Source organism: Thalassophryne amazonica, chromosome 17, assembly GCF_902500255.1.
Source record: "Thalassophryne amazonica chromosome 17, fThaAma1.1, whole genome shotgun sequence".
Classification (NCBI taxonomy): domain Eukaryota; kingdom Metazoa; phylum Chordata; class Actinopteri; order Batrachoidiformes; family Batrachoididae; genus Thalassophryne; species Thalassophryne amazonica.
The window spans coordinates 44,786,088-44,811,125 of record NC_047119.1 but is presented as its reverse complement, the minus strand read 5'-3'; the positions used below and the strand labels follow the sequence as shown (position 1 = coordinate 44,811,125).

The 25,038-nt window shown below is 39.2% G+C and overlaps 1 protein-coding gene across 1 annotated transcript in view; it reads left to right on the top strand.

Moving 5' to 3' along the window:
• The window catches only part of LOC117529226 (ephrin type-A receptor 5), a 161,064-nt gene that overhangs the window by 16,245 nt on the left and 119,781 nt on the right, over nt 1-25,038 (top strand). The window contains exon 3 of the mRNA XM_034191956.1: nt 16,460-17,180. Within this exon, the coding sequence (XP_034047847.1) occupies nt 16,460-17,180 (721 nt within the window). The remainder of the gene's footprint in view (nt 1-16,459; nt 17,181-25,038) is intronic.

Below are 25,038 nucleotides of genomic sequence, written 5' to 3'. Positions count from 1 at the left end.
ACTCAAAGCCTGCTCACAGGCGAATGACGCAACCGACAGGCATGAAAAAACTCACGCATGCGCACGAGGGTTCAAGCTTGTCTGACGCAATCACACGTGATTCAAATCCATATGGTTTTTTAAAAAAATAATAAGGTCGGATACTTTTCTAATAGACCTCGTATTTATTTTCATTGTTACATGGTTTTATCTTTTCTGTTTTGTTTCATCAGGTTATTTTTGTCTCTTTCTCTAAAATTGTATTTTAATATTATTAGTCTATTATTATTGACTATTGTCTATGTAGACTGTTATTGTTGTTGCTATAATATATGAATAAAAATAAATTTAAAAATTACAATTTCTGTTTTACGACAATGAACGCTGAGCCATTAATTATAGATGAAACAAATCAACACAAACATGCTGATGTGAACAGCTTAATGCTAATTTAACATTGAAAACGCCATAGACATGCTAATGCATTAGCGTCGGTCCCGTTTTTAAGTTATAAAATACATCTATCAACTGTTTCAGAAGCCCATAACAGGTTGGTTTAACATAAAAATATTAAATAATACTTACAGACATATGCTCTTCTGGGTTTTAGCGGGGACAAATTAGGATAAAGCAACAATGGATCCATAATCACTACTTCGATTGGTTCAAGGTTCAAAGCAAAGCCGCGCTGCAGAAAAGTTGATTATACAGACCGGCTGCAGGTCTGTAATCAATGTAGAGAAATGATCATTTTTTTGCGCAACTGCAAAAAAGCCTACCGGACATGCCTCATGACAAATCGGCCTGACTTCGTTGCAGTCACTAGTGTCTCTGGGTGAAAACACGACTTTTTTCGTGTATGTGTGTGTTTTGTTTTGTAACGAGTAACGGCATGGCGCATAGAAAATGTATCGGAGTAGAAGTATGCAATTAAGGTCGGAAATGTAGTGAAGTAAAAGTGAAAGTAAGCTGAATTTAAAAAACTCAAGTAAAGTACAAAGTCTCCCAAAACGTACTTAAGTACAGTAGTGAAGTATTTTTACTTCGTTACTATACAACACTGGGTTACAGAAACGGACACCACACCCATCCCTGGGTGGAGCTGCACCTTAGATGATGCTAGTAAAGGCTTCGATAGGGTAAATCACTCAGTATTATATAAAGCTCTCATCAGGAGAGGAGTTCCCGATTATATTACCAGATTACTGGTGGTATGGTATGCTAACCTCAAAATGTGTATCAGGTGGGAGAATGATCTCTGAGACAGGGTGGCATTTTGTCCCCTCATTTATTTCATATCTACATGGTTGACCTGAGCCACAGGCTAAATAATTGTCATGTTGGTTGCTATTATAGTGGCATACTAATAAACCACATTATGTATGCAGATGACCTGATGCTAATGGCAGGGCTCAATAAACTGTTGAAAGTATGCAAGCTGTTTGGTGACAACCACTGTGTAATGTGCTTTAGGGCCAGCTATCTAAAAGGGGTAGATTTGCCCATTTTTAAACTAAATGGTGAAGTACTGAAAGAAGCTGACTCATGTAGATACCTCGGACACATAATCGGTAATGACCTACAGTAGTGTTCAGAATAATAGTAGTGCTATGTGACTAAAAAGATTAATCCAGGTTTTGAGTATATTTCTTATTGTTACATGGGAAACAAGGTACCAGTAGATTCAGTAGATTCTCACAAATCCAACAAGACCAAGCATTCAGAATATGCACACTCTTAAGGCTATGAAATTGGGCTATTAGTAAAAAAAAAAGTAGAAAAGGGGGTGTTCACAATAAGTCGCATCTGCTGTTGACGCTACAAACTCAAAACTATTATGTTCAAACTGCTTTTTTAGCAATCCTTTTTTTTTTAATTATCTTTTTATTTGGAGATACATGTTATAAAACATCCAAATACAAATACAACCACATTTTTTTAACTGTTATGTTATAGTTGTAATGGAATTTCTTTTTCCAAAGGTTTACAACGGCCGTATGGCTGGTCCATTTCCTTTCGTTTTAACACCATAGAGGGTGAAAGGAAGAAAAAGGGGGGGAAGAAACAGGACATGTTCAGTTGAACTATTTACATCCAGAGGGGTTATAAAACAGTCAAAAACACATAAAATACTTTTTAAAGAGTATCTGCAATATTTTAGTTTCATTCAGTTATCTTAGTCATTGAGATACTGTTGAAGACTTGAAGACAAAAAAAAAAAAAACACCCTGTGTAATAGATGAGAGGTTGCCGTTCCCTTAGTTCACTATCGTGACAAAGTCTGGTCTTCGAGGTCTAATAAAATGCACCCATCCTTTCCAGTTTTTCATAAAAATGTCCATCTTTAGATTCAAAGAAAAGGTAACCTTTTCCAAAATGTATATTTCCATTGTCACATCTATCCAATTATTAAGTGTAGGTCCGGTTTGCAGCCTCCATCTCTTAGTTAAAGCCTTTTTCCCTGCTGCCAGCAACACCCCTATCAGATACTTATCTTTAGCCATCAGTCTTGATGGGATAAGTCCTAAGTACATGGTTTTGAAGTTGAATGGTATCCATGTATTGAGGACTTCCTGTATTGCATTATGTACATTTTTCCAATAATTTTGTATTTTTGGACAATCCCAAAAAACATGATAGTGATTCGCAGTCTGACATCCACAGCCTCGCCAGCAGAGAGCATTATTATTGTTTTGGTGCACCTTCATGACTGGGGTGTTTTTAGCAATCCTGTGAATAACTAAACTAGTATTTAGTTGTATAACCACAGTTTTTCATGATTTCTTCACATCTGCGAGGCATTCATTTTGTTGGTTTGGAACTAAGATTTTGCTCGTTTACTAGTGTGCTTGGGGTCATTGTCTTGTTGAAACACCCATTTCAAGGGCATGTCCTCTTTAGCATAAGGCAACATGACCTCTTCAAGTATTCTGACATATCCAAACTGATCCACGATACCTGGTATGTGATATATAGGCCCAACACCATAGTAGGAGAAACATGCCCATATCATGATGCTTGCACCACCCACCATGCTTCACTGTCTTCACTGTGAACTGTGGCTTGAATTCAGAGTTTGGGGGTCGTCTCACAAACTGTCTGCGGCCCTTGGACCCAAAAAGAACAATTTTACTCTCATCAGTCCACAAAATATTCCTCCATTTCTCTTTAGGCCAGTTGATGTGTTCTTTGGCAAATTGTAACCTCTTCTGCACATGTCTTTTATTTAACAGAGGGACTTTGCAGGGATTCTTGCAAATAAATTAGCTTCACACAGGCGTCTTCTAACTGTCACAGGACTTACAGGTAACTCCAGACTGTCTTTAATCATCCTGGAGAAGATCAATGGGTGAGCCTTTGCCATTCTGGTTATTCTTCTATCCATTTTGATGGTTTTCCGTTTTCTTCATATATTGGCGTCTGTTTTTTTCTTGTCCATTTTAAAGCATTGGAGATCATTATAGATGAACAGCCTATAATTTTTTTGCACCTGCGTATAAGTTTTCCCCTCTCCAATCAACTTTTTAATCAAACTACGCTGTTCTTCTGAACAATGTCTTGAACGTTCCATTTTCCTCAGGCTTTCAAAGAGAAAAGCATGTTCAACAGGTGCTGGCTTCATCCTTAAATAGGGGACACCTGATTCACACCTGTTTGTTCCACAAAATTGACAAACTCACTGACTGAATGCCACACTACTATTATTGTGAACACCCCCTTTTCTACTTTTTTTTACTAATAGCACAATTTCATAGCCTTAAGAGTGTGCATATCATGAATGCTTGGTCTTGTTGGATTTGTGAGAATCTACTGAATCTACTGGTACCTTGTTTCCTATGTAACAATAAGAAATATACTCAAAACCTGGATTAATCTTTTTAGTCACATAGCACCAGTGGTGGGCACTCTTCCGATAATCTGATAACAGATAATTATCGAAGATAATTTTTTGTCACTTTTTATGCTTCCAAAAGCGATCGTGGTGTTTAAACTCAAATTCAGCTTGTTAGCAGTTGCAAATGTACAAGAGACAACACTGGAATTTATCGGTTATCTGTAACTTCCTATACATTTTTGGGTGGTTCATCAGTTTATCTTTATCAAAGATAACTTTTCAGTTATCTGATTATCTGTTATCGAAGTTCATTTTTTGGTCATCTGTGCCCACCACTGCATAGCACTACTATTATTCTTAACACTACTGTAAGTGATGACCTTGATATAGCCAGACAATGCAGGCAACTACAACCCCTGGCAAAAATTATGGAATCACCGGCCTCTGAGGATGTTCATTCAGTTGTTTAATTTTGTACAAAAAAAGCAGATCACAGACATGACACAAAACTAAAGTCATTTCAAATGGCAACTTTCTGGCTTTAAGAAACACTATAAGAAATCAAGAAAAATAATTGTGGCAGTCAGTAACGGTTACTTTTTTAGACCAAGCAGAAGGAAAAAAACATGGACTCACTCAATTCTGAGGAATAAATTATGGAATCACCCTGTAATTTTTCATCCCCAAAACTAACACCTGCATCAAATCATATCTGCTCGTTAGTCTGCATCTAAAAAGGAGTGATCACACCTTGGAGAGCTGTTGCACCAAGTGGACTGACATGAATCATGGCTCCAACACGAGAGATGTCAATTGAAACAAAGGAGAGGATTATCAAACTCTTAAAAGAGGGTAAATCATCACGCAATGTTGCAAAAGATGTTGGTTGTTCAGTCAGCTGTGTCTAAACTCTGGACCAAATACAAACAACATGGGAAGGTTGTTAAAGGCAAACATACTGGTAGACCAAGGAAGACATCAAAGCGTCAAGACAGAAAACTTAAAGCAATATGTCTCAAAAATCGAAAAATGTACAACAAAACAAATGAGGAACGAATGGGAGGAAACTGGAGTCAACGTCTGTGACCGAACTGTAAGAAACTGCCTAAAGGAAATGGGATTTACATACAGAAAAGCTAAACGAAAGGCATCATTAACACCTAAACATAAAAAAACAAGGTTACAATGGGCTAAGGAAAAGCAATTGTGGACTGTGGATGACTGGATGAAAGTCATATTCAGTGATTAATCTCGAATCTGCAGTGGGCAAGGTGATGATGCTGGAACCTTTGTTTGGTGCCTTTCCAATGAGAATTATAAAGATGACTGCCTGAAGAGAACATGTAAATTTCCACAGTCATTGATGATATGGGGCTGCATGTCAGGTAAAGGCACTGGGGAGATGGCTGTCATTACATCATCAATAAATGCACAAGTTTATGTTGATATTTTGGACAATTGAAAGGATGTTTGAGGATGATGAAATCATTTTTCAAGATGATAATACATCTTGCCATAGAGCAAAAACTGCAAAAACATTCCTTGCAAAAAGACACATAGGGTCAATGTCATGGCATAGGGTCAATGTCAATGAGCAGATCTGATTTGATGCAGGTGTTAATTTGGGGGATGAAAATTTACAGGGTGATTCCATAATTTTTTCCTCAGAATTGAGTGATTCCATAGTTTTTTTTTTCCCCTCTGCTTGGTCTAAACAAGTAACCGTTACTGACTGCCACAATATTTTTTTCTTGATTTCTTATAGTGTTTCTTAAAGCCAGAAAGTTGCCATTTGAAATGACTTTAGTTTTGTGTCAAGTCTGTGATCTGCTTTTTTTCTACAAAATTAAACAACTGAATGAACATCCTCTGAGGCCGGTGATTCCATAATTTTTGCCAGGGGTTGTATATGCTCAAGGGAATTTGAGCAAGCCTACGCAAATTTCATATGTGTAATCTTGATGTTAAATTAACCTTGTTTCATTCATAATGCTCGCCTATGTACACAGCTCAAATTTGGTGGAACTACAAGAAATCATCTGTAAACAAACTGTATGTGTCCTATCATGACACTTTTAAATTATTCATTGGATTCTCCAAATAAGAGAGTACAAGTATACTCTGCACAGTCTTTGACATGTGCTTGCCCTTGTGCTTGCTTTAGGGTTGTAAGTTTAGACCTTACTAATGTGAAGCTCCTTGAGGCAGCTTTTGTTGTGATTTGGCGCTATAGAAACTAATCAGTTTGGTCTTCGTGTTTATTTTCTTATCAGTTCTCATGTAGTTTCTTCTAGTTCTTATGTTCATGTCTGATTTTAGTTCCTGTTCATAGTAATATTATATTCAGTTGAAGCTATGTTCATTGTTTCTTGTTATTCCTCATACCCAGTTAATTATGTTCACTCTATGCCCTGCACCTACCATTATGTTTTTTCCCCTCACTTTGATTGAGTCTGTTTTGTGTTTCCATTCACTTTCGCTCTTTGCACCTGCTCACGCATCTTTATGTTGTACCTCACTCCACCTTGTGTTGTCCTTCCTCACTATCTTGCAACATGTTTTATCTTGGTCCACTAGCCACGCCCCCTTTCAAGATTGCTCCTCACTTGCACCTCGTTAACACCACTTGTCCCTCATTTCACACCAATTAGTTCACCATCATTTAAACCCTTGGCGTTGCAGTCCTTCGCCAGTTTGTCATTGCTTCCAGCACACATTCCATCCTCCTTGTATTCAGTCCTGATTTGTCTTGCCGTGTACCAGTATCTTGCTCTGTGTTTCCCAACCCCGCCTTTTGCCTCAGCCCTGATGTCAGTGTTTGCTCGTGCCTCCGACCCCTGCCTGGATATGATTGCATTTTTGCCAAACCCTGTCTGTACCTCTGCTCCGCTGCCAGACAACCTGTGTACCGAATCCCAGCCTGGAATAAACATGATCACTGCTTTTACTCAAAAGCCTGGTCTGGGAATTTGTATTGTGGGTCCACCTTCTCCGGGCGCCGGGCTCCCGTCACCCTGACAGGGGGGAGCTTATATAGAGTCTCTGAGGGATCACAGTAATTGAGGCAGTGCTGAAACAATTTGTTAATTAGCTGTTGCTCATAAATAAAGCAGTCATTATTTGAGACAACAGAATTTGTCATTGTTGCGTGTCGTATTTTGGTATTCATATGAGTGTCCAAAGTGTAGTGTTGTAGCAAAAACGCGATTGGCAGCAGAAGTCTTTGGCTAAATGAGATGTCGAGGAAACACCAATAAGATTTTTGTCTCATGTTTCAGATGGTTTGTTTTATCCCACTTTTCCTCCTCCTCCCGTCTCCGTCCACCTCCCCAGCCTTCAGCATCCCAGAACATTTGTTTCACTCCTTATCTCCATTTACTTTTTTCTTCTCATCTGCTGCTCTTTTTATCTCACCATCTTCTCTCCGCTTCTTTCTTCTCCCAAAGCTGGTGTGGAAAAAAAAATAGAATTGGGGTGGGTGAAACACAGGCTGAAAAAGACTTAATTGATGACCTTGAAATTCTTGAACGCTGCTCAAAGAATGTGTATCATTAAGAGGTAAATACATGCTTTGAAGTCAAGGGATGAAACACATCTACTAAACTGAAGATGTCTTTTTTTATTAACAATTTTGAGGAAAATATACATTTTTGAAAGAAATACTAGACAAATTACTTTTAAGCTGTGATTTATAAAAAGAAAACAAATAATCTAAACCTAATAATTATATAAAATTGTAAACCAGAAATCTGTGTGTTTGTGTGTATGTCTGTGTGTGCATGCCGATGCACGAGCATGGCCAATACCATGTACATCGGAATGCCAGTTTCAATAAAATATCAAATTTTATTGCAAATAACTCACCTGATTGTGTCCATTTTGTCTCCTTTTCTCATTCATTAAATGTAATTTAATGTCAGGTGGCCATTTAACCAACTTTCTTGAAAAAATGGGGGTGGTGCTTAGTCCTGGACCCTCCAACAGGCAAATGGGATATGTGCACACACCTACACACTGTATTTTCCAGAGAAAAAGTTGCAGGTTTTTTTGTTTTTAATAGTTTGGGAGACATACGTATATACTGGACAAAAAAAAAAAATCACACATTTATAAAAAATACTAATGGCTATTTACATCAGACATTCCCATTAATCATAGCACTAAACAAAATAAACTAAAATTAAAATAAACAGAAAAAGTGCAAATTATACTCTGGATAATAAGGTGTGTGTGTGTGTGTGTGTGTGTGTTAGTTAAATGAAACTGTCGTCTGCATTGCGCACTGAGCGGAACACTAGTGATGGTGTTATACACAACTTCCATAGTTGTCACCACACAGTCTGTGAGCGTAACTGAAAAATGTGTGATAGAAGAGGAAGAAAAGTCAGCTGTAAAGCTGTCTTGTGATTGGCTGGTTAAAGGACACTTTTGAGGGATGGATAATGGTTAGAGAGGTTTATAGAGGCGGACAAAGCAAAATGTGAAAAACTGAAAGCAGTGAGAGACAGTTCTATTACGGAGTCACGGCGGTCAGCAGTAATGTGCAGTAATAATATGTTGGAGATGGATTTATAGACTTGGGAGGGCACTCAGCAGTGCCGCAGGGGGTCGGCTGACATCTGTGACACTCGCAGCACGTTTACTTGAATCCACAGAACATTTTCAACTGGTTCAGGATTTTTGTGTGTATGGTGTGTACTGCCAGTTCTGGGTTCTTCTATATGACAAAGCAACGCATCATAAAGTGCAAACGCCTCCCTGTGTGTCCGCCTGATTCTAGATACTGATCAGAGTCGTGGTACGTCGTGAAGAACAGCTGCTGAATTTCAGAGTGTAAGATGTAGGAGGTTAAACCACCAGGAAATAGACTGCAGTCTGTTTTTAGAGGGACAACTTACTGAGTGAAGATTTTCCTCTGAAGTTTAGGGAGTGAGTCTGGAAGTCGGTTTTCAGTTCAGAATCCAGTTGAGCTCAGAGCTGTAAATGTGCATTTCTATGCTGAATGGGAAAATTAGGCAAGATGTTTCTTACAGGGTTTCCCTTGCATTTTCAGTTTTCTAGATATAATTTTTTTCAGGAAACAAAGAACTTTTGGTGTAACATGAGTCACACTGTAATTAAGACTAATTAAAGATTTGTCTTGCTTTTTGTTTGTCATTTCACACCTTGTGTCAACTGGCACGTGCATGCAAGATATGGTGTCTAAAAATGTGTATTTGTGGGAGGTACACAAAAAAAACTTGAAATTTGACTAAAATCTATAATGTGAGTCACATGGAAATGCCCAAATGCATGAGTTAGTATATGTGTGAGTTAAGCCGTGCAGCCTGGTGGATCTGTGTGATCTAACTCATAAGAAGCTTAATGCCTGAAGTGGGACGGACTGTTCTGGAGTCTGGCAGAATGACAAACTCAAAGACTTATGACTTAATCTTTTTAAGATTTTTAAGATATTTAATGTTCAAACTGATAAACCTTATTGGTTTTGTGCAAATATTTGCTCATTTTGAAATGGATGCCTGCAACACATTTCAAAAAAGTTGGGACGGGGCAACAGAAGACTGGGAAAGTTGATGATTGCTCAAAGAACACCTGTTTGGAAACAGGTGAGTGTCATGATTGGGTATAAAAGGAGCATCCCCAAAAGGCTCAGCCGTTCACAAGCAAGATGGGACGAGGATCACCACTTTGTGAAGAACTGCGTGAAAAAATAGTCCAACAGTTTAAGAACAATGTTTCTCAATGTTCAATTGCAAGGAAAGTAGGGATTCCATCATCTACAGTCCATAATATAATCAGAAGATTCAGAGAATTTGGAGAACTTTCTACACATAAGCAGAAAGGCCAAAAACTAACATTGAATCCCCGTGACCTTTGATCCCTCAGGCGGCACTGCAATTAAAACCAACATCATTGTGTAAAGGATCTTACCGCGTGGGGTCAGGAACACTTCAGAAAACCATTGTCAGTTTACACAGTTCGTCGCTACATCTACAATAGGGCTGCCACAAACGACTATTTTGATAGTCAACTAGTCAACGATTATTTTTGCGAAGTAAAAATAATAGTAAATCTGTGTCAGGTAGGCAATTCTCAATCAGATGTCCACGCTGGAAGGAGACAAGTGAGGGAAGCCACCAAGACTCTCGAAGAACTTTTGGCTTCTAGGCAATTCTACGGTAACGGAATTACAATCTGAGCTAATCTGTCATGGTTAGATGCCATATGTCCAGATTTTGCTGCTGTTGTAATTCCGTTACCATAGAATTGCCCTTCTGTGAGTGGAGAAACTGGGAATAGTGCAACATTTTTACTTTTATCTTCATTTTACATATAGTCCCAACTTTTTCTGATTTGTGGTTGTTTCTGTTGCATTTCTGAAATGACAGAACTGCTATAAAGAAAAGTGTGAACATTTTATTTTGTTTTAAAACTTTGTGGAGCAAATGCAAACACCAAACTCTTATAAAGAAGGAAAAAAAATACACAGACAGGGAACTTTGATATAAACTGAACAGAACAATGCAGGCTGATTTGACTTCCCATATATTTTGTATAAACAGAATAAAATAAGAGGCAACTCACTTTGAAATAAATAAAACATATAGTTGCAGCTTAATAACTGTGAAAAATAACAAAAATCAGCAGCTTGTATTTTTATTCTGACTCCAGTTCATTTTAGTGTGATGAAGTCATCCTTTTTTTCTCTTCATTAGTCACGTTTTGTGCTTAAACACTACATTAAGCTCAAGATTGAACAAATACATACATTTGGAAAATAACAGCTGTTAAAGTTCAGAGTTCTCACTTGCTTTTTGTGATCTGTGCCTCTAAACATCACTACACAGCTTCTCTACATCAGGGTTATTTTAAACCCGTGTATGCATAATTTTTGCTCAGTTCATTTATATATTCTCATTTTTTAAGGATATTTGCCCGTTTATTTCATCTCATGACCCGCGCGGGTAGAGAAAGTGCAGAGAAATAAAGGCAGCTCCATGTTTTTTTTTTTTTTTTTTTAACATGTTCACTCGGGTTAAAATCCTCTCTCTCTGCTCTGCGCTCACTGTCTCACGTGCACTGATGGTTCTCAGCAGAACGTAACATCTCGTGCCCCCGGAATCTCCCTCCCTCGCAGTCTGCAGCCAGTTGACCCGCGCGCACACACACACACACACAGTTCCTTCGGTAAACTGCGCATTTTAGACGGCTTTGAACAAGACGGCCGCTGTTTTAATCAGTCGTCTGTTTTTCAAAATTTGAACGTCCAAATGACGGCAGGACGGCTCGCTGCCTAAAACTATGAATTGAGAGAAAAACAAAGACTTAAATAAAATAAACGACTCATCGACTACTAAATTAGTTGTCGACGGTTTCAATAGTTGACGTAGTCGACTAGTCGTGGCAGCCCTAATCTACAAGTGCAAGATAAAACTCTACCATGTAAAGTGAAAGCCATACATCAACAACATCCATAAATGCCGCCGCCTTCTCTGGGCCCGAGCTCATTTGAAATGGAGAGACGCAAAGTGGAAAAGTGTGCTGTGGTCTGATGAGTCCACATTTCAAATTGTTTTTGGAAATCATGGACGTTGTGTCCTCCAGACAAGAGGAAAAAGACCATCCAGATTGGTGCAGCACAAAGTTCAAAAGTCAGCATCTGTGATGGTATGGGGGTATGTTAGTGCCCATGGCATGGGCAACTTGCACATCTGTGATGGCACCATCAATGCTGAAAGGTACATCTAGGTTTTGGAGCAACACATGCTGCCATCCAAGCAACGTCTTTTTCAGGGACGCCCCTGCTTATTTCAGCAAGACAATGTCAAGCGACATTCTGCATGTGTTAGACCAGCGTGGCTTTGTAGTAAAAGAGTGCAGGTACTAGACTGGCCTGCCTGCAGTCCAGACCTGTCGCCTGTTGAAAATGTGTGGCGCATTATGAAGTGCAAAATACGACAACGGACACCCCGGAATGTTGAACAACTGAAGTTGTACATCAAGCAAGAATGGGAAAGAATTCCACCTACAAAGTTTCAACAATTAGTGTCCTTAGTTCCCAAAGCTTATTGAGTGTTGTTAGAAGGAAAGGTGATGTAACACAGTGGTAAACATACCACGGTCCCAGCTTTTTGGAAACATGTTGCAGGCATCCATTTCAAAATGAGCAAATATTTGCACAAAAACAATAAATATCTTGTTTTTGTGGTGTATTCAATTGAATATAGGTTGAAGAGGATTTGCAATTGATTGTATTCTGTTTTTATTTACATTTTACACAATGTCCCAACTTCATTGGAATTGGGGTTGTAGTTTCTACTGAAACCCAAGCATTATAATGTTGGTTTATTTTAGAAACGTCTTGTAAAATTACAGCTCATATTTTAACGAAGAGAACATATTTATCTGGGTCTGCAGGAGATTGTACGTGTGCGCATGCATGAGGTTTTGAAAAGACCAGAAAATACGTTTGACCGTGGGTGATGCGCCTGCATGTAGCCTGCACGCCGACATCTGTGAGATGTCTTTTAAGCTATTTGAGGTGTTATTTGGTTACAAGAACAGCATTTTTAGAAGTGTTATTTGTCACTAACTTTTACATAATATGTGAGAAACATGTTAGATTTACACACAAACGCTGCAGTTTTAGAGCGTTTTCCACCATGTTTGATTAGCAACCAGAGACAGACCAGCCAGCGGCATCACGGTGCCTCTCTGCTCTGATTGGCTGTTACCGTGTCCTTCCCAGAATCCCTCACGCAAGTCCGGGGAAGCCCCCGCGTGATCTATGATGTCACTGCCATCGACTGTATGGTTTGCTGCCGTACGTAGTTCAAGGCCGGCTGTTCTTTTGAAAATTTACCCGTCAGGGAAACCCTTTATTTTATTTTTTATTTTTTTTAGACAACACAAATTTTGAAGCAATTGCAAATAAATAAAATTATATGGTGCCAAAGAAGATTCTTTTATGCCTTAAATCTTAAAAAGCTTAGTGGCTGTATACCTTTAATCTGCAGCCATGTTCATGGCTGCAGATTGTCCTCCAGACAAGAGGAAAAAGACCATCCAGATTGGTGCAGCACAAAGTTCCAATGTTGGCAATTTAACAACTTTTTGACCTTCCCTAACAACTAAAAATCCTATCTAGTGAGAAATCTGTCAACTTTATTACACACAAAGAAGTTAGTTTGTAAATGATTAATTTACTAAAATAATAAAATTACAGAAAATACCAAAGTCATTAGTCCCCACATGTGTTCCCCACCCCCACTCCACCAAAAAAAGACCAACAAGCAAATAAAATAAAATAATCCAACTTTCAAGAGAACATGATGTAGTTCATCTTCCCATCATATGCAAGTTAGACATTATTACATCAATATATAATGTAATGATTTTTAGTAATATTTCAGAGAGCCAATAGTGACTTCTGAAGAGTTGTTTTTGTTTTGTTTAGCAACACTGGTTGTACCTCAGTAAAGTGAGCATTTAGCATCACCTTGTGTGAAGCAATGTTGGTTGATGAAAAAGCCGACGACAGACAACATTATATGCATAAAATGCACAAAGAAAGTGAATTGAAAAAGAACCATTAAATGAAGTAGAGTAAAGCCTCATGGGAAAGATACAAAACCAAACCTGTCTGCTTCACCTCAGGGAGCTTTGGTGGCCACTGCCAGAGGAAATGTGGACTGAGGGCAGGCAAACTAGTGTTGATATCTCGCACTGAGGGGGATGAGTTAGTTTTGGACACTTTCCAAAAAGCACAGGGGCAAATTCTTTTAAATACTTTTATATTGTCTTGTAACGCGGCTGTGTTCAGTCACAGATGGATCGGAGACAGAATCGTAATAAGTAGAAAACAAAAGCTTCATACTAAAAGAGAAAGAAATGGAAGAAGCAGACAGATGGAGAAGAAGTCAGGCAGAAGAGAGTGAGGAAAGACAGAAGACAGAAGGACAAAGACAGAAGGTAGCACACAAAAGCTACAGCGAGGATTGATTAATATGGGCTATTAAGCTATAACACCAGATCATAGTCTGGTCCCTCTGGCCATATTACAATGACATGATGAAGGGCCTGGATTAGCCATGGGAGAGTGCTAGTGATGCAGATAATAGCCACGTCCCAGGAGACCTGCAGAGGGAATTAATGCTGTTGTCTGAGACAGACACACACACACGCACGCACAAAAGCCGACAGAATTATTAACATGCATGCACTCTTGCACACTTCGGACATGCACATTTACTGTATGTGGGTGAAAGTGCTCACTAAATCGTTTTTTGCTGACTAGACTTCCGGCTTCTTGTCACCATAAATGCATATACAGTAGTGTTCAGAATAATAGTAGTGCTATGTGACTAAAAAGATTAATCCAGGTTTTGAGTACATTTCTTATTGTTACATGGGAAACAAGGTACCAATAGATTCAGTAGATTCTCACAAATCCAACAAGACAAAGCATTCATGATATGCACACTCTTAAGGCTATGAAATTGGGCTATTAGTAAAAAAAAAAAATTAAAAAAAATTAGAAAAGGGGGTGTTCACAATAATAGTAGCATCTGCTGTTGACGCTACAAACTCAAAACTATTATGTTCAAACTGCTTTTTTAGCAATCCTGTGACCACAGTTTTTCATGATTTCTTCACATCTGCGAGACATTAATTTTGTTGGTTTGGAACCAAGATTTTGCTCGTTTACTAGTGTGCTTGGGGTCATTGTCTTGTTGAAACACCCATTTCAAGGGCATGTCCTCTTCAGCATAAGGCAACATGACCTCTTCAAGTATTTTGACATATCCAAACTGATCCATGATACCTGGTATGTGATATATAGGCCCAACACCATAGTAGGAGAAACATGCCCATATCATGATGCTTGCACCACCATGCTTCACTGTCTTCACTGTGAACTGTGGCTTGAATTCAGAGTTTGGGGTTGTCTCACAAACTGTCTGAGGCCCTTGGACCCAAAAAGAACAATTTTACTCTGATCAGTCCACAAAATATTCCTCCATTTCTCTTTAGGCCAGTACATGTGTTCTTTGGCAAATTGTAAGCTCTTCTGCACATGTCTTTTATTTAACAGAGGGACTTTGCAGGGGATTCTTGCAAATAAATTAGATTCACACAGGTGTCTTCTAACTGTCACAGCACTTACAGGTAACTCCAGACTGTCTTTGATCATCCTGGAGCTGATCAATGGGTGAGCCTTTGCCATTCTGGTTATTCTTTTATCCATGTTGATGGTTGTTTTCTGTTTTCTTTCACGCATCTCTGTTTTTTTTTGTCCATTTTAAAGCATTGGAGATCATTGTAGATGAACAGCCTATAATTTTTTGCACCTGCGTATAAGTTTTCCCCTCTCCAATCAACTTTTTAATCAAACTACACTGTTCTTCTGAATAATGCCTTGAATGTCCCATTTTCCTCAGGCTTTCAAAGAGAAAAGCATGTTCAACAGGTGCTGGCTTCATCCTTACATAGGGGACACCTGATTCACACCTGTTTGTTCCACAAAATTGACGAACTCACTGACTGAATGCCACACTACTATTATTGTGAACACCCCCTTTCTACTTTTTTTTTTTTTTTTTTTACCAATAGCCCAGTTTTGTAACCTTAAGAGTGTGCATATCATGAATGCTTGGTGTTGTTGGATTTGTGAGAATCTACTGAATCTACTGGTACCTTGTTTCCCATGTAACAATAAGAAATATACTCAAAACCTGGATTAATCTTTTTAGTCACATAGCACTACTATTATTCTGAACACTACTGTATGCAGTGTAACATTATGTCACTGGTTTTCTGTCTGTTGCAGGAGGTGGAAGGGAGGAGGATTATTGTATCTGTATCCAGCCACACACATCTTTACAATGTCCTCCATCCTGTTGCACCTTTTTAAAAGGTGTTTCTGAAACTCATTCTTATTAGGGTTCCACAACCGCATTTCTTTGCCATCAAAAGTGCTCATGTGTTGCACATTATGACCCCAAGACACCAATTACTTTGAGGGTCAAAAGGACAAAGGTCAACATCACTGGAGCTTGCTTTGTGAAAATCTTGTGAGCGCAATAATTTCTTTATTAACTGTCTCATAGTCAACAAATTTGGTATGCGTGTTATGAATATTAAACCCAATAAGCCTTTTGTCTTTGGGGTCAAAAGACATTGTGCCAGTCCACCAGCTGTAAATTGGTACCTGTGGTGTGGTGGATGTGGGCATGTGCAGCACCAGTGCATACTTCAATTTTTTTTCTAGACTTAATTCTTCAAGAACAGGCCATCCTCAAACAATACATGAGCATACATGAGGAAGACTAGTGAGGAAAGCCACCAAGGCTACCATGACAATGCTGAAGGAGTTACTGTAGAGGTGCAACGGCTGTGACTGGAGAGATTTTTCTTAGTTGCTTCTTCAATCACAGCTTCATGGTGTTACATTACGGCAAATTCATGGTAACAAAATTACAGTGACAACAAAATCTGGCCATATTTTGCCTCGGCATTAAATTTTGGTCCCACTGTAATTCTGTGACTGTAGAATTTTCCATTAGTTTGTTGGTTCTGGAATGTGTACTTCTTAAATTTATAGATGAGTATTTTTCTTTTCTCCTGTCTCCTTCTCTACCTCAGTGGGAGGAGATAGGGGAGGTCGATGAGGACTATGCACCCATCCATACCTACCAAGTGTGCCGGGTCATGGAGCAGAACCAGAACAACTGGCTCCACACCAACTGGATCCTGACCGAGGGTGCCCAGCGGGTCTTCATTGAGCTCAAGTTCACCCTGCGAGACTGTAACAGTTTGCCAGGTGGAGTTGGAACCTGCAAGGAGACGTTTAACATGTATTACTATGAAACTGACGGGGATGAGGACGAAATGGTGGAAAGCGAGACAAGGGACAGACCTGGGATAACCGGGGAGGAAGACAGGGCGATGAAAGAAAGCAGGTACATCAAAATCGACACCATAGCTGCTGATGAGAGTTTCACTGAGTTGGACCTGGGAGACCGCGTGATGAAGCTCAACACTGAAGTTCGTGATTTGGGACCTTTGACCCGGAAGGGTTTCTACCTGGCATTTCAGGATTTGGGGGCCTGTATAGCTTTAGTGTCTGTACGGGTTTTCTACAAACGTTGCCCATTTCTAGTGAAGAGTCTTGCTGAGTTCCCCGATACCATCCCGGTCTCAGAGGCGTCACAGCTGGTGGAGGTTGTGGGTCAGTGCGTCAATAACTCACTGCCCTTATACGAGCCTCCTAGGATGCACTGCAGCACAGAGGGGGAATGGCTGGTGCCCATTGGGAAATGCGTGTGCAGGCCGGGATTTGAGGAAATCAACGGGTCTTGTCAAGGTAAGAGAGGAAATGTGTTTTATTTGTTGGATAGTGTCTGTAAATACACTCACTTCCCCTTACATGTTCTTGTTTTGTGACATCACATCAATTAATTTAATTAATTTAATTTAATTAGCTTATAATGCGCCAAATCACAGCAAAAGCCATCTCAAGGCACCTTACATAAAACAAGTCAACATAAAATTGAATAAATAATTAAAAATGAATAAAAAAAAAATTCAAATACATAAATAAAACAGAAGTAAAAGAATAAAACAAATAAAAATAAAAACTATCCATAAGAAAGAGAATAAAAATAGGTCTTGAGCCTTGACTTAAAAATGTCCACGGACTCAGACTGCCTCACGGTCGCAGGAAGGCTGTTCCACAGGGTGGGTGCACGATACGAAAAGGCTGTTTGACCTGCTGACTACTTCTTCACCCTTGGAACACAGAGAAGTCCCGCATCCTGCGATGGCAAACCCCGGGCCGGCACGTAGAGTTCCACCAGATCAGCCAGATAAGATGGTGCCAGTCCATGAACAACCCTATAAGTCAATAGCAAAACCTTAAAATCTGCTCTCACAGAGACAGGGAGCCAGTGCAAAGATGCCAAAATGGGTGTGATATGTTCAAACCTTCTGCTACGTGTCAGTAGTCTGGCGGCAGCGTTCTGAACCAGCTGAAGACCCCTAATGCTGGACTGTGGTAACCCTGAAAATAGAACATTGCAATAATCTAGTTTAGAAGAAACAAAAGCATGAATCAGGGTCTCAGCATCAGCCATGGACAGGATGGGACAGATCCTCGCTATATTTCTCAGATGGAAAAAAGCAGTCCTAGTAACATCCCTGATGTGGAGGTCAAAAGACAACGTGGGATCAAAAATTACCCCAAGGTTCCTCATTTTGTCCATATGATGTATGACACACGAACCCAGGCTGAGCGCCAGCTGGTCAAACTGATACCGATGTCTCGCTGGACCAAGAACCATCATTTCAGTCTTATCAAAGTTCAAAAGTAGGAAGTTACTAGACATCCAACTTCTCACTGATAGAAGACAGTCCTCCAGGGATTTTATGGCAGTGAGATTTCCCGCAGTTATTGGCATGTACAACTGAGTATCATCAGCATAACAATGAAAGGCAATCCCAAAACTCCTCAGTATACGCCCAAGTGGTGCCACATACAAGGAGAAAAGCAAGGGGCCTAAAACAGATCCCTGTGGAACCCCAAATCTCATGTCAGCAAGGTCAGAGGTAGTGACATTATACAAGACACATTGAGAACAACTGGACAGATATGACGTCAACCAGGCAAGGGTATTTCCAGTAATCCCCAAAAAATTCTCCAACCTATTGAGCAAAATATGATGATCCACAGTATCAAACGCAGCACTGAGATCTAACAACACCAAAACCGTAGTGGTGTCTGAGTCCATTGCTCGCAGAAGATCATTCACTACTTTATTGAGCGCTGTCTCTGTGGAGTGATATTTCCTAAAAGCAGACTGCAGCGGCTCAAAAAGATAATTCTCAGTGAGGTGGTCTACGAGCTGCCGTGAAACCACCTTTTCTAAAATTTTGGAACAGAATGAGAGATTTGATATCGGCCTGTAATTTTTCAATACACTAGGGTCAAGATTAGATTTCTTAAGTAATTGTTTAATCACTGCTGATTTAAAACATTTCAGAACAGATCCAGAGGTTAATGACAGATTAATAATTTCCAGCACAGTTGGCCCAAGAGTGGGCCACAGGTCCTTAAACAATTTTGTTGGTATGGGATCAAATAAACAGGTTGTGCTTTTTCACAACCTGTTTCATCCCTATTCATTAAAACACTTGCGATATTATTATTATTATGAAACTGAAATTGACCTTTTTCACGATTTTTGTCATTTTTACCCCATAACTCCAAAATACTCAGTCACATATAGTCCAAACTGTACCTTTTTTAGAATCTTCATGATCAGACTATTAATTTGGTATAGTTTTCAATATCGTGAACATCCCTAATCAAAATTAGGGATGTTCTAATTAGGTTTTTTGGTTTGTTTGTTTGTTTATTTGATATTGACTATTTGCCAATACAGAGTCCCGATCCAATACTTGTATTTTTCTAGATATTGCATTTGCACAAAGTACACTGCAAAATCATGAAAGTCAAGCCACTATATGTTGACAGTTTAACAAGTTTCCAATTTCAATTTCGATTTATTTTCATTTTGAGCGCCTTGGGGCGCTATATAAGAAAAAAGTTGATTGATTGATTGATTGATTTATATAGTGCCAAATCACAACAAACTTGCCTCAAGGCGCTTCACACAAGTAAGGTCTAAGCTTAGTCAGGTCTCCCGTCTGTTAAGAAAAATAAGCCACCTTCAATCCAACCTGCACCTTAGTGTTTTATTTATTTAAAAAATTAATTAAATTGGGTATTTTTGTATGATGTGGTTGATTTGATATCATCAGTCCCACTTAGGACAGGATTGTAGTAGTAAAAGTAGGACAATCGCAATAATATTCATTGAATGTTTTAGTTATTAAAAATTAATTCATTCTCTTTCTTCTCCTTCTTCCTATGTGTGTGTGTGTGTGTGTGTGTGGGGGGGGGGTGTGGGGGGGGGGGTTGTCCTCTCCCCTTGCCTCTCGCTCCTCTGCCTACATACCTGCACGGTGTATGTGAGGAGAAAAACAGATGTGACAATGACCAACACTTAATTATTTATTTATTTTTGTGCATTGTTATAGTTTACTTTTTTAATTTTGTTTAGTGCTTTGATTTCTGGTCTGACATATAGTTGTTGTTGTTAAACTGCAGCAAATGCTATATCACATGCCACATTCATCAGAAACAGACTAGTTGTGTATTTAAAGTGAACGAGAGTGGGATATGTTTTTAAAATTTGTACCGCTGCAAGTCTGTCAGAGCGCTCTGTTACCGCTGCTTCAGCACTGATGTTATGAAACAGAGCGAGATTGATGCTCATTGTTGACGATGTGTGAATACAATCACCTTGTGTATTTAAAGTTAATGTCCTTTTAAACACATGCATCGCTGCTCTCTGGTGGAGCAGCACCACTGACTGGCTGTTGGCTCCACTGGTGCTGCTTATGTGAAACGAAGCAAGAGGAAATGCGCGACTAACTTAATGAGCTAAAAATGTAAAAACACAACATAAAGGATTGGACAAATAAACCTCAACTTAATCACCCCTTTTGTAGCTTTTCCCTTTGGGTTCAATTAAATCAGTCGTTAGGAAATGTAGACAACAGTGAATAGCGTGGTTACGCTGTCAAGAGCAGCACATCCTCAAAAACAGAGGCCGCACAGAGATGAGTGAGGGAAGCCTCCAAGACATTCTTGACAAGACGAAGTTACATGCTCCACTGGCTGTGATTGGAGATATTGCACATATGACTGTTGCCTCACCCGTCACAGCTTCATGATTGAGTGGACGAGAGGGAGAGATTAGTTAAAGACATTTACAGTTGTAGCCTTGACATTGCCAGAAGGCACATGGGAGACTCGAACCTTAATTACATATTTATAAACAGCTGTTTTATACAGAGCCACTCCGTTTAGCATGCATGACTTTGTGTTTCTTTTGCTTTGCTCTTCATCCCGTCTTTCTGCCTGGGTTTGCGTGACGGCTTGTTTTTTGTGGTTCGGTTTACTCTGCGTGCTTGCCCAGTGGAGGGAATTTCCACTTTCCTCCACTCTGATCCCAAACATTCCCACCACCAGGCTGAATGATTGCAGTGGCACTTCTTCACCCTCGTCCTGTCTCCTTCACTCTGGACTCCGGACCCCAAGCAGCTCTGAATGACACGGCGAGCTCATGGAGCTACAGAAACTGAAACATTTTTCAGCTCATAATGGCTTCTTAACTGTAAACATCACGTCCTACTGACCAGTCTCAGTGATGTAACCAGGACCAACTGTCCAAGTTTACATAGTTCTTTTTTGTCCCATCTCATACATAACTCTTGATGTGTGTGAATTTAACGATAATTTGATGACATTCTTCAGAAATGTGTCTGTAACAGTCTTAATACGAGTCTGCATTAATTGTTGCTTACTAACGATATTAATAGATACAATGTTTCTGGAAAACCGTGGTTATTTAATTCCTTAAAACCTAAGGGTAAAGTAAAAACAATAGGAAAAACGGTCACAAGTGTCACGATTACTTGTATCTAATAGTTTTTGGAGTGTGTTGGGCAGGCACCCGAGGTTGATCCACATCCAGCAACTAAATCCTCTGAGGCAGATTGCGAGGCTGCATGTTGCCTCTTTTTCCTTTTTTTTTAATAAATAGATTTGTAAAAATCATTCATGCTCAGGGCTAACATAGTGACACATCATGGCATCATCATGTGAGTTGCTGCTGCTGCTGCAGTGTTGCCAGATACAGCTTAAGATTTCCAGTCCAAAGGCCATTCAAAAACCCACCTTCATCTGACAAAATAAAATGCAAAGCCACCCAATCTGGCATCATCGCTATGCTTGCAACCAGGGGCTTCTGCTGCACGCACTGCTTTGATTCGAACGCTGTTTTTGGAACCTAATAACACCTCTGAACTTATTTCGCGGACGTTAGCATGGTGACATCACAGGCTGGTAGCTAGCTGCAAAACTGTTTCGTTTGTGTCTAAATATAACCGTTTTGTCATATATTCTGTAAAAGCTAGTGAGAAATAAACACTTCTAAGGCTGTTTTTAGAGCCCAATAACACATCTGAAGTGATTTATGACATTTAGCGGATGTTAGCTAACTTTCTATGGAGTTAAATTTGTCTCATTAATACCAGCAACTGCGCAGAGGGTGATCCATAAATATTCCTTAACATGCACAACTTACTCTCTTGTCGAAAGCTCATGTAAACACGCATGCAAAGCCTCCTGCATACGCCGTTAAAACGTTTTTTTTTTTTTATTGAATAATTGGTAGAGGGGTTTTATTGAACATGTACAAATTGTACGTAAGACAATAGGATCTTAACCTTCTGGGGCCGACGCCGTCCTATACGATGGCTAAGACCAAGATTTACTAAATTATAAATAACTTTTTAATATGAGATAGAAACTTACTTTTTTCGCTGAAAGGTTAATTCCACAGACTTTTGAGCCAGCCATCGGCCATCTTGTACTCCTCATAGAAGCTGTGTGATGACGTGCGCAATGTGAGTGTCCAATCAGAATTGGTTCACCGTCACATGGTTTTCCAAAATCCAACCGTAGGGCAGATTCACCTCACGTGAAAAGCCAAAGATCGTTTTCAGGAGTGAAATGTTACTAGTTGGCCCGTTTGAATAGCCCCCTGGGTACTCCAATGAGTACATACTATTGGGCTCCAAATGCACCCTGCGCCATTACGCACAGTGATCACTGAAAGCAGATGGAGAGCCTCTGATGACAATCTCACATGCTCAAACAAAGAGTGTGTAACTATCAGGATTGCTCCACTGGTTTTCATGTGAATGTTATTGGATAACTCTGTTGCTTTTACCATGAAGACAATACAAACGCATAGACCATTTTGTATATGTTGTTCAAAATGTGCATTTGTGTTTATTGTTTGAACCTTTTTGTTGTACAGTCTTTCACACAAGACCTCAAATTACCTTTATAAAGTGTCAAAACAGTTTATTATAGTTTGCTTTGTGTTTTGAATAAATGTATGTGGAAAAGTTTCTGCTTTACTTTTTCCTTCCATATTTTTGATTGTAAACCTTTATTAAATTGTAAAACACAACAAAAGCATATATATTATGAAAGCACAGGTTGTCCTGAAAAGAGAGATAGAGACAGAGAGCTGTTAACAGCAATAATAAAACATGTATGCCAGGCGAGTGAAGTGTCCAAAAAATTCCCTCGGACCGCAGAGGGTGAATAATTAATTAATTAAACAACTGCAAAGAACACAGTGCTCATATTGTCGAGGGTATTTTAGCATTGCGTTATGTTTTCAAGTTAAAAACCCATACCAGTAGATAAAAAGAAAAGGTAAAACAGGTTCAATAAAGCACAACAAGCACCATCTTAATAAAAGTGCTGTCCACATTAAAATGCATGAGTTTAAATTAAAAATGCATGCGGTGGTGAGCTTTCTTACATTCCTGATCAATCTGATGCTCAAAAATAAGTCTATATTGTCAATAAAAGTCCCAAGGTATTTATAATTCTGTAGTTTCCACAGCCAGATCATTAATTTAATTATAATTTATTCTAATTTATATAGCACCAAATCACAACAAAGTTGCCTCAAGCCATTAATAACTACAGGTGAGATGGCTTCCTGTTGTCTCTGAAAATCAATTGCCCTCTCTTTGGTCTTGTTCACATTGATGTCTAAAAAGGATAATGGTAGTGACCAACCTATCTGGCCCATGGAGTATTGTTATAAAATGGTTGTCTCGAGGTGAATAAATGGACTGCATTTAAATGGTAAATGCACTGGCTTCAGATTGAGCTTTTTATTAAAATCATTGATCAGAGACAATCTCCCTGCCTGTGTAGTGGGCTGTTGTGGATGTGACTGTGGACAACTCCAGCACTAAAAAAAACAATCAAAACTTGGCGTCATGGTGTTGGTTGACTTTAAATGAGACCGTCGGAGAGCGGCTTTGCTGATGCTCTCGTATATTCAGTCACAGAGTAAAATCTGACTTTGCTTCTTCGTCCTGTCAGATGCACTCGTGGATATAACGCTTTGTGCTCTGGTTCCACTGTCCTGCTGCAGTGGAGCACTTTCGGCCAGAAAAAAAGTGTAATTGATTTTCCATTTAATGAGTTTCAATATTTGCATTTGAATAAAAAAAAAAATGTGTGACATGCAATGAGTGCCCATGATTAAATGTCTCCAGCCCTCAAAGTAAATGGATTATATTTAATGTGCTCCAGATGCAAAGTGAAGTAAAGTCAACAAAACTGACTGTGAGCTGGCATAAAGGAGCACACGGCGAGCAATTAATTTAGCTGTAGTGAGGGTTTCTCTGTTGGTTTCATATGCAGACGAGGCTTTGAAGCTGTCTGCAGAGACTGACGTGGCAGGGTTTCTGTCTTTCACGCACAGCTTTGTAACCATATGTGTTCACCACTTTAGCAAATAGTTTTCATGTGCATTTCAATCACACTGGAGCCAGACGTGTTCACAAGTTGATGTATTCAGTGTCAGTTTGGATCGGTTGCCTGGTTTTTAAAATGTGAAAATTCCTGAACGTAGCTGGATGTAAATGCCTGAACTCTTCAGTGGCTGAATTTTCACTCAGATAGCTGTTAAAAATTGAAGCTTTTTAAATAAGAAGTAAGACATTCAAGACTATTTGCTAATATTTAATGAGTTTGTATAAAACCTTCCAAATCAGAAATAAAACTCAAGCGTGTGCTACACTCTGAGAAAGGGAGTTTTGAAATCAAAGCAATAATTAAAATGAAATGCACTAAAATGTTTAAAGAATGATAGCATAGGAAAATTGTGATAAAACAATTACATTTGGTGTTGACCTATTTTTATCTAATATTTTAATGTGACTGATGACAACTGGAAGTCTGCAGAGAATGTATGTGTCTGTGTATAAGTGGAATTTAAAGTGTACAAACTAAAGTTTATTTATAAAGCAAGTTTCACAGAATAACAAAATGCTTTACAATACAGTCAAACAAACAAAAAAAATCAAACTAGTATGATGTGTAAAAAGACTTCAAGCACTCAAATTATGCCTGTTTGACTTTGTGCAGGAATGGTAAATGGACTCAATTTATATAGCGCTTTCCATCTGAATGAGAAGCTCAAAGTGCTTTACAGTGATGCCTCGCATTCACCAATTCACACACACAGCGATGTTAGGGTGTTGCCATGCAAGGCACT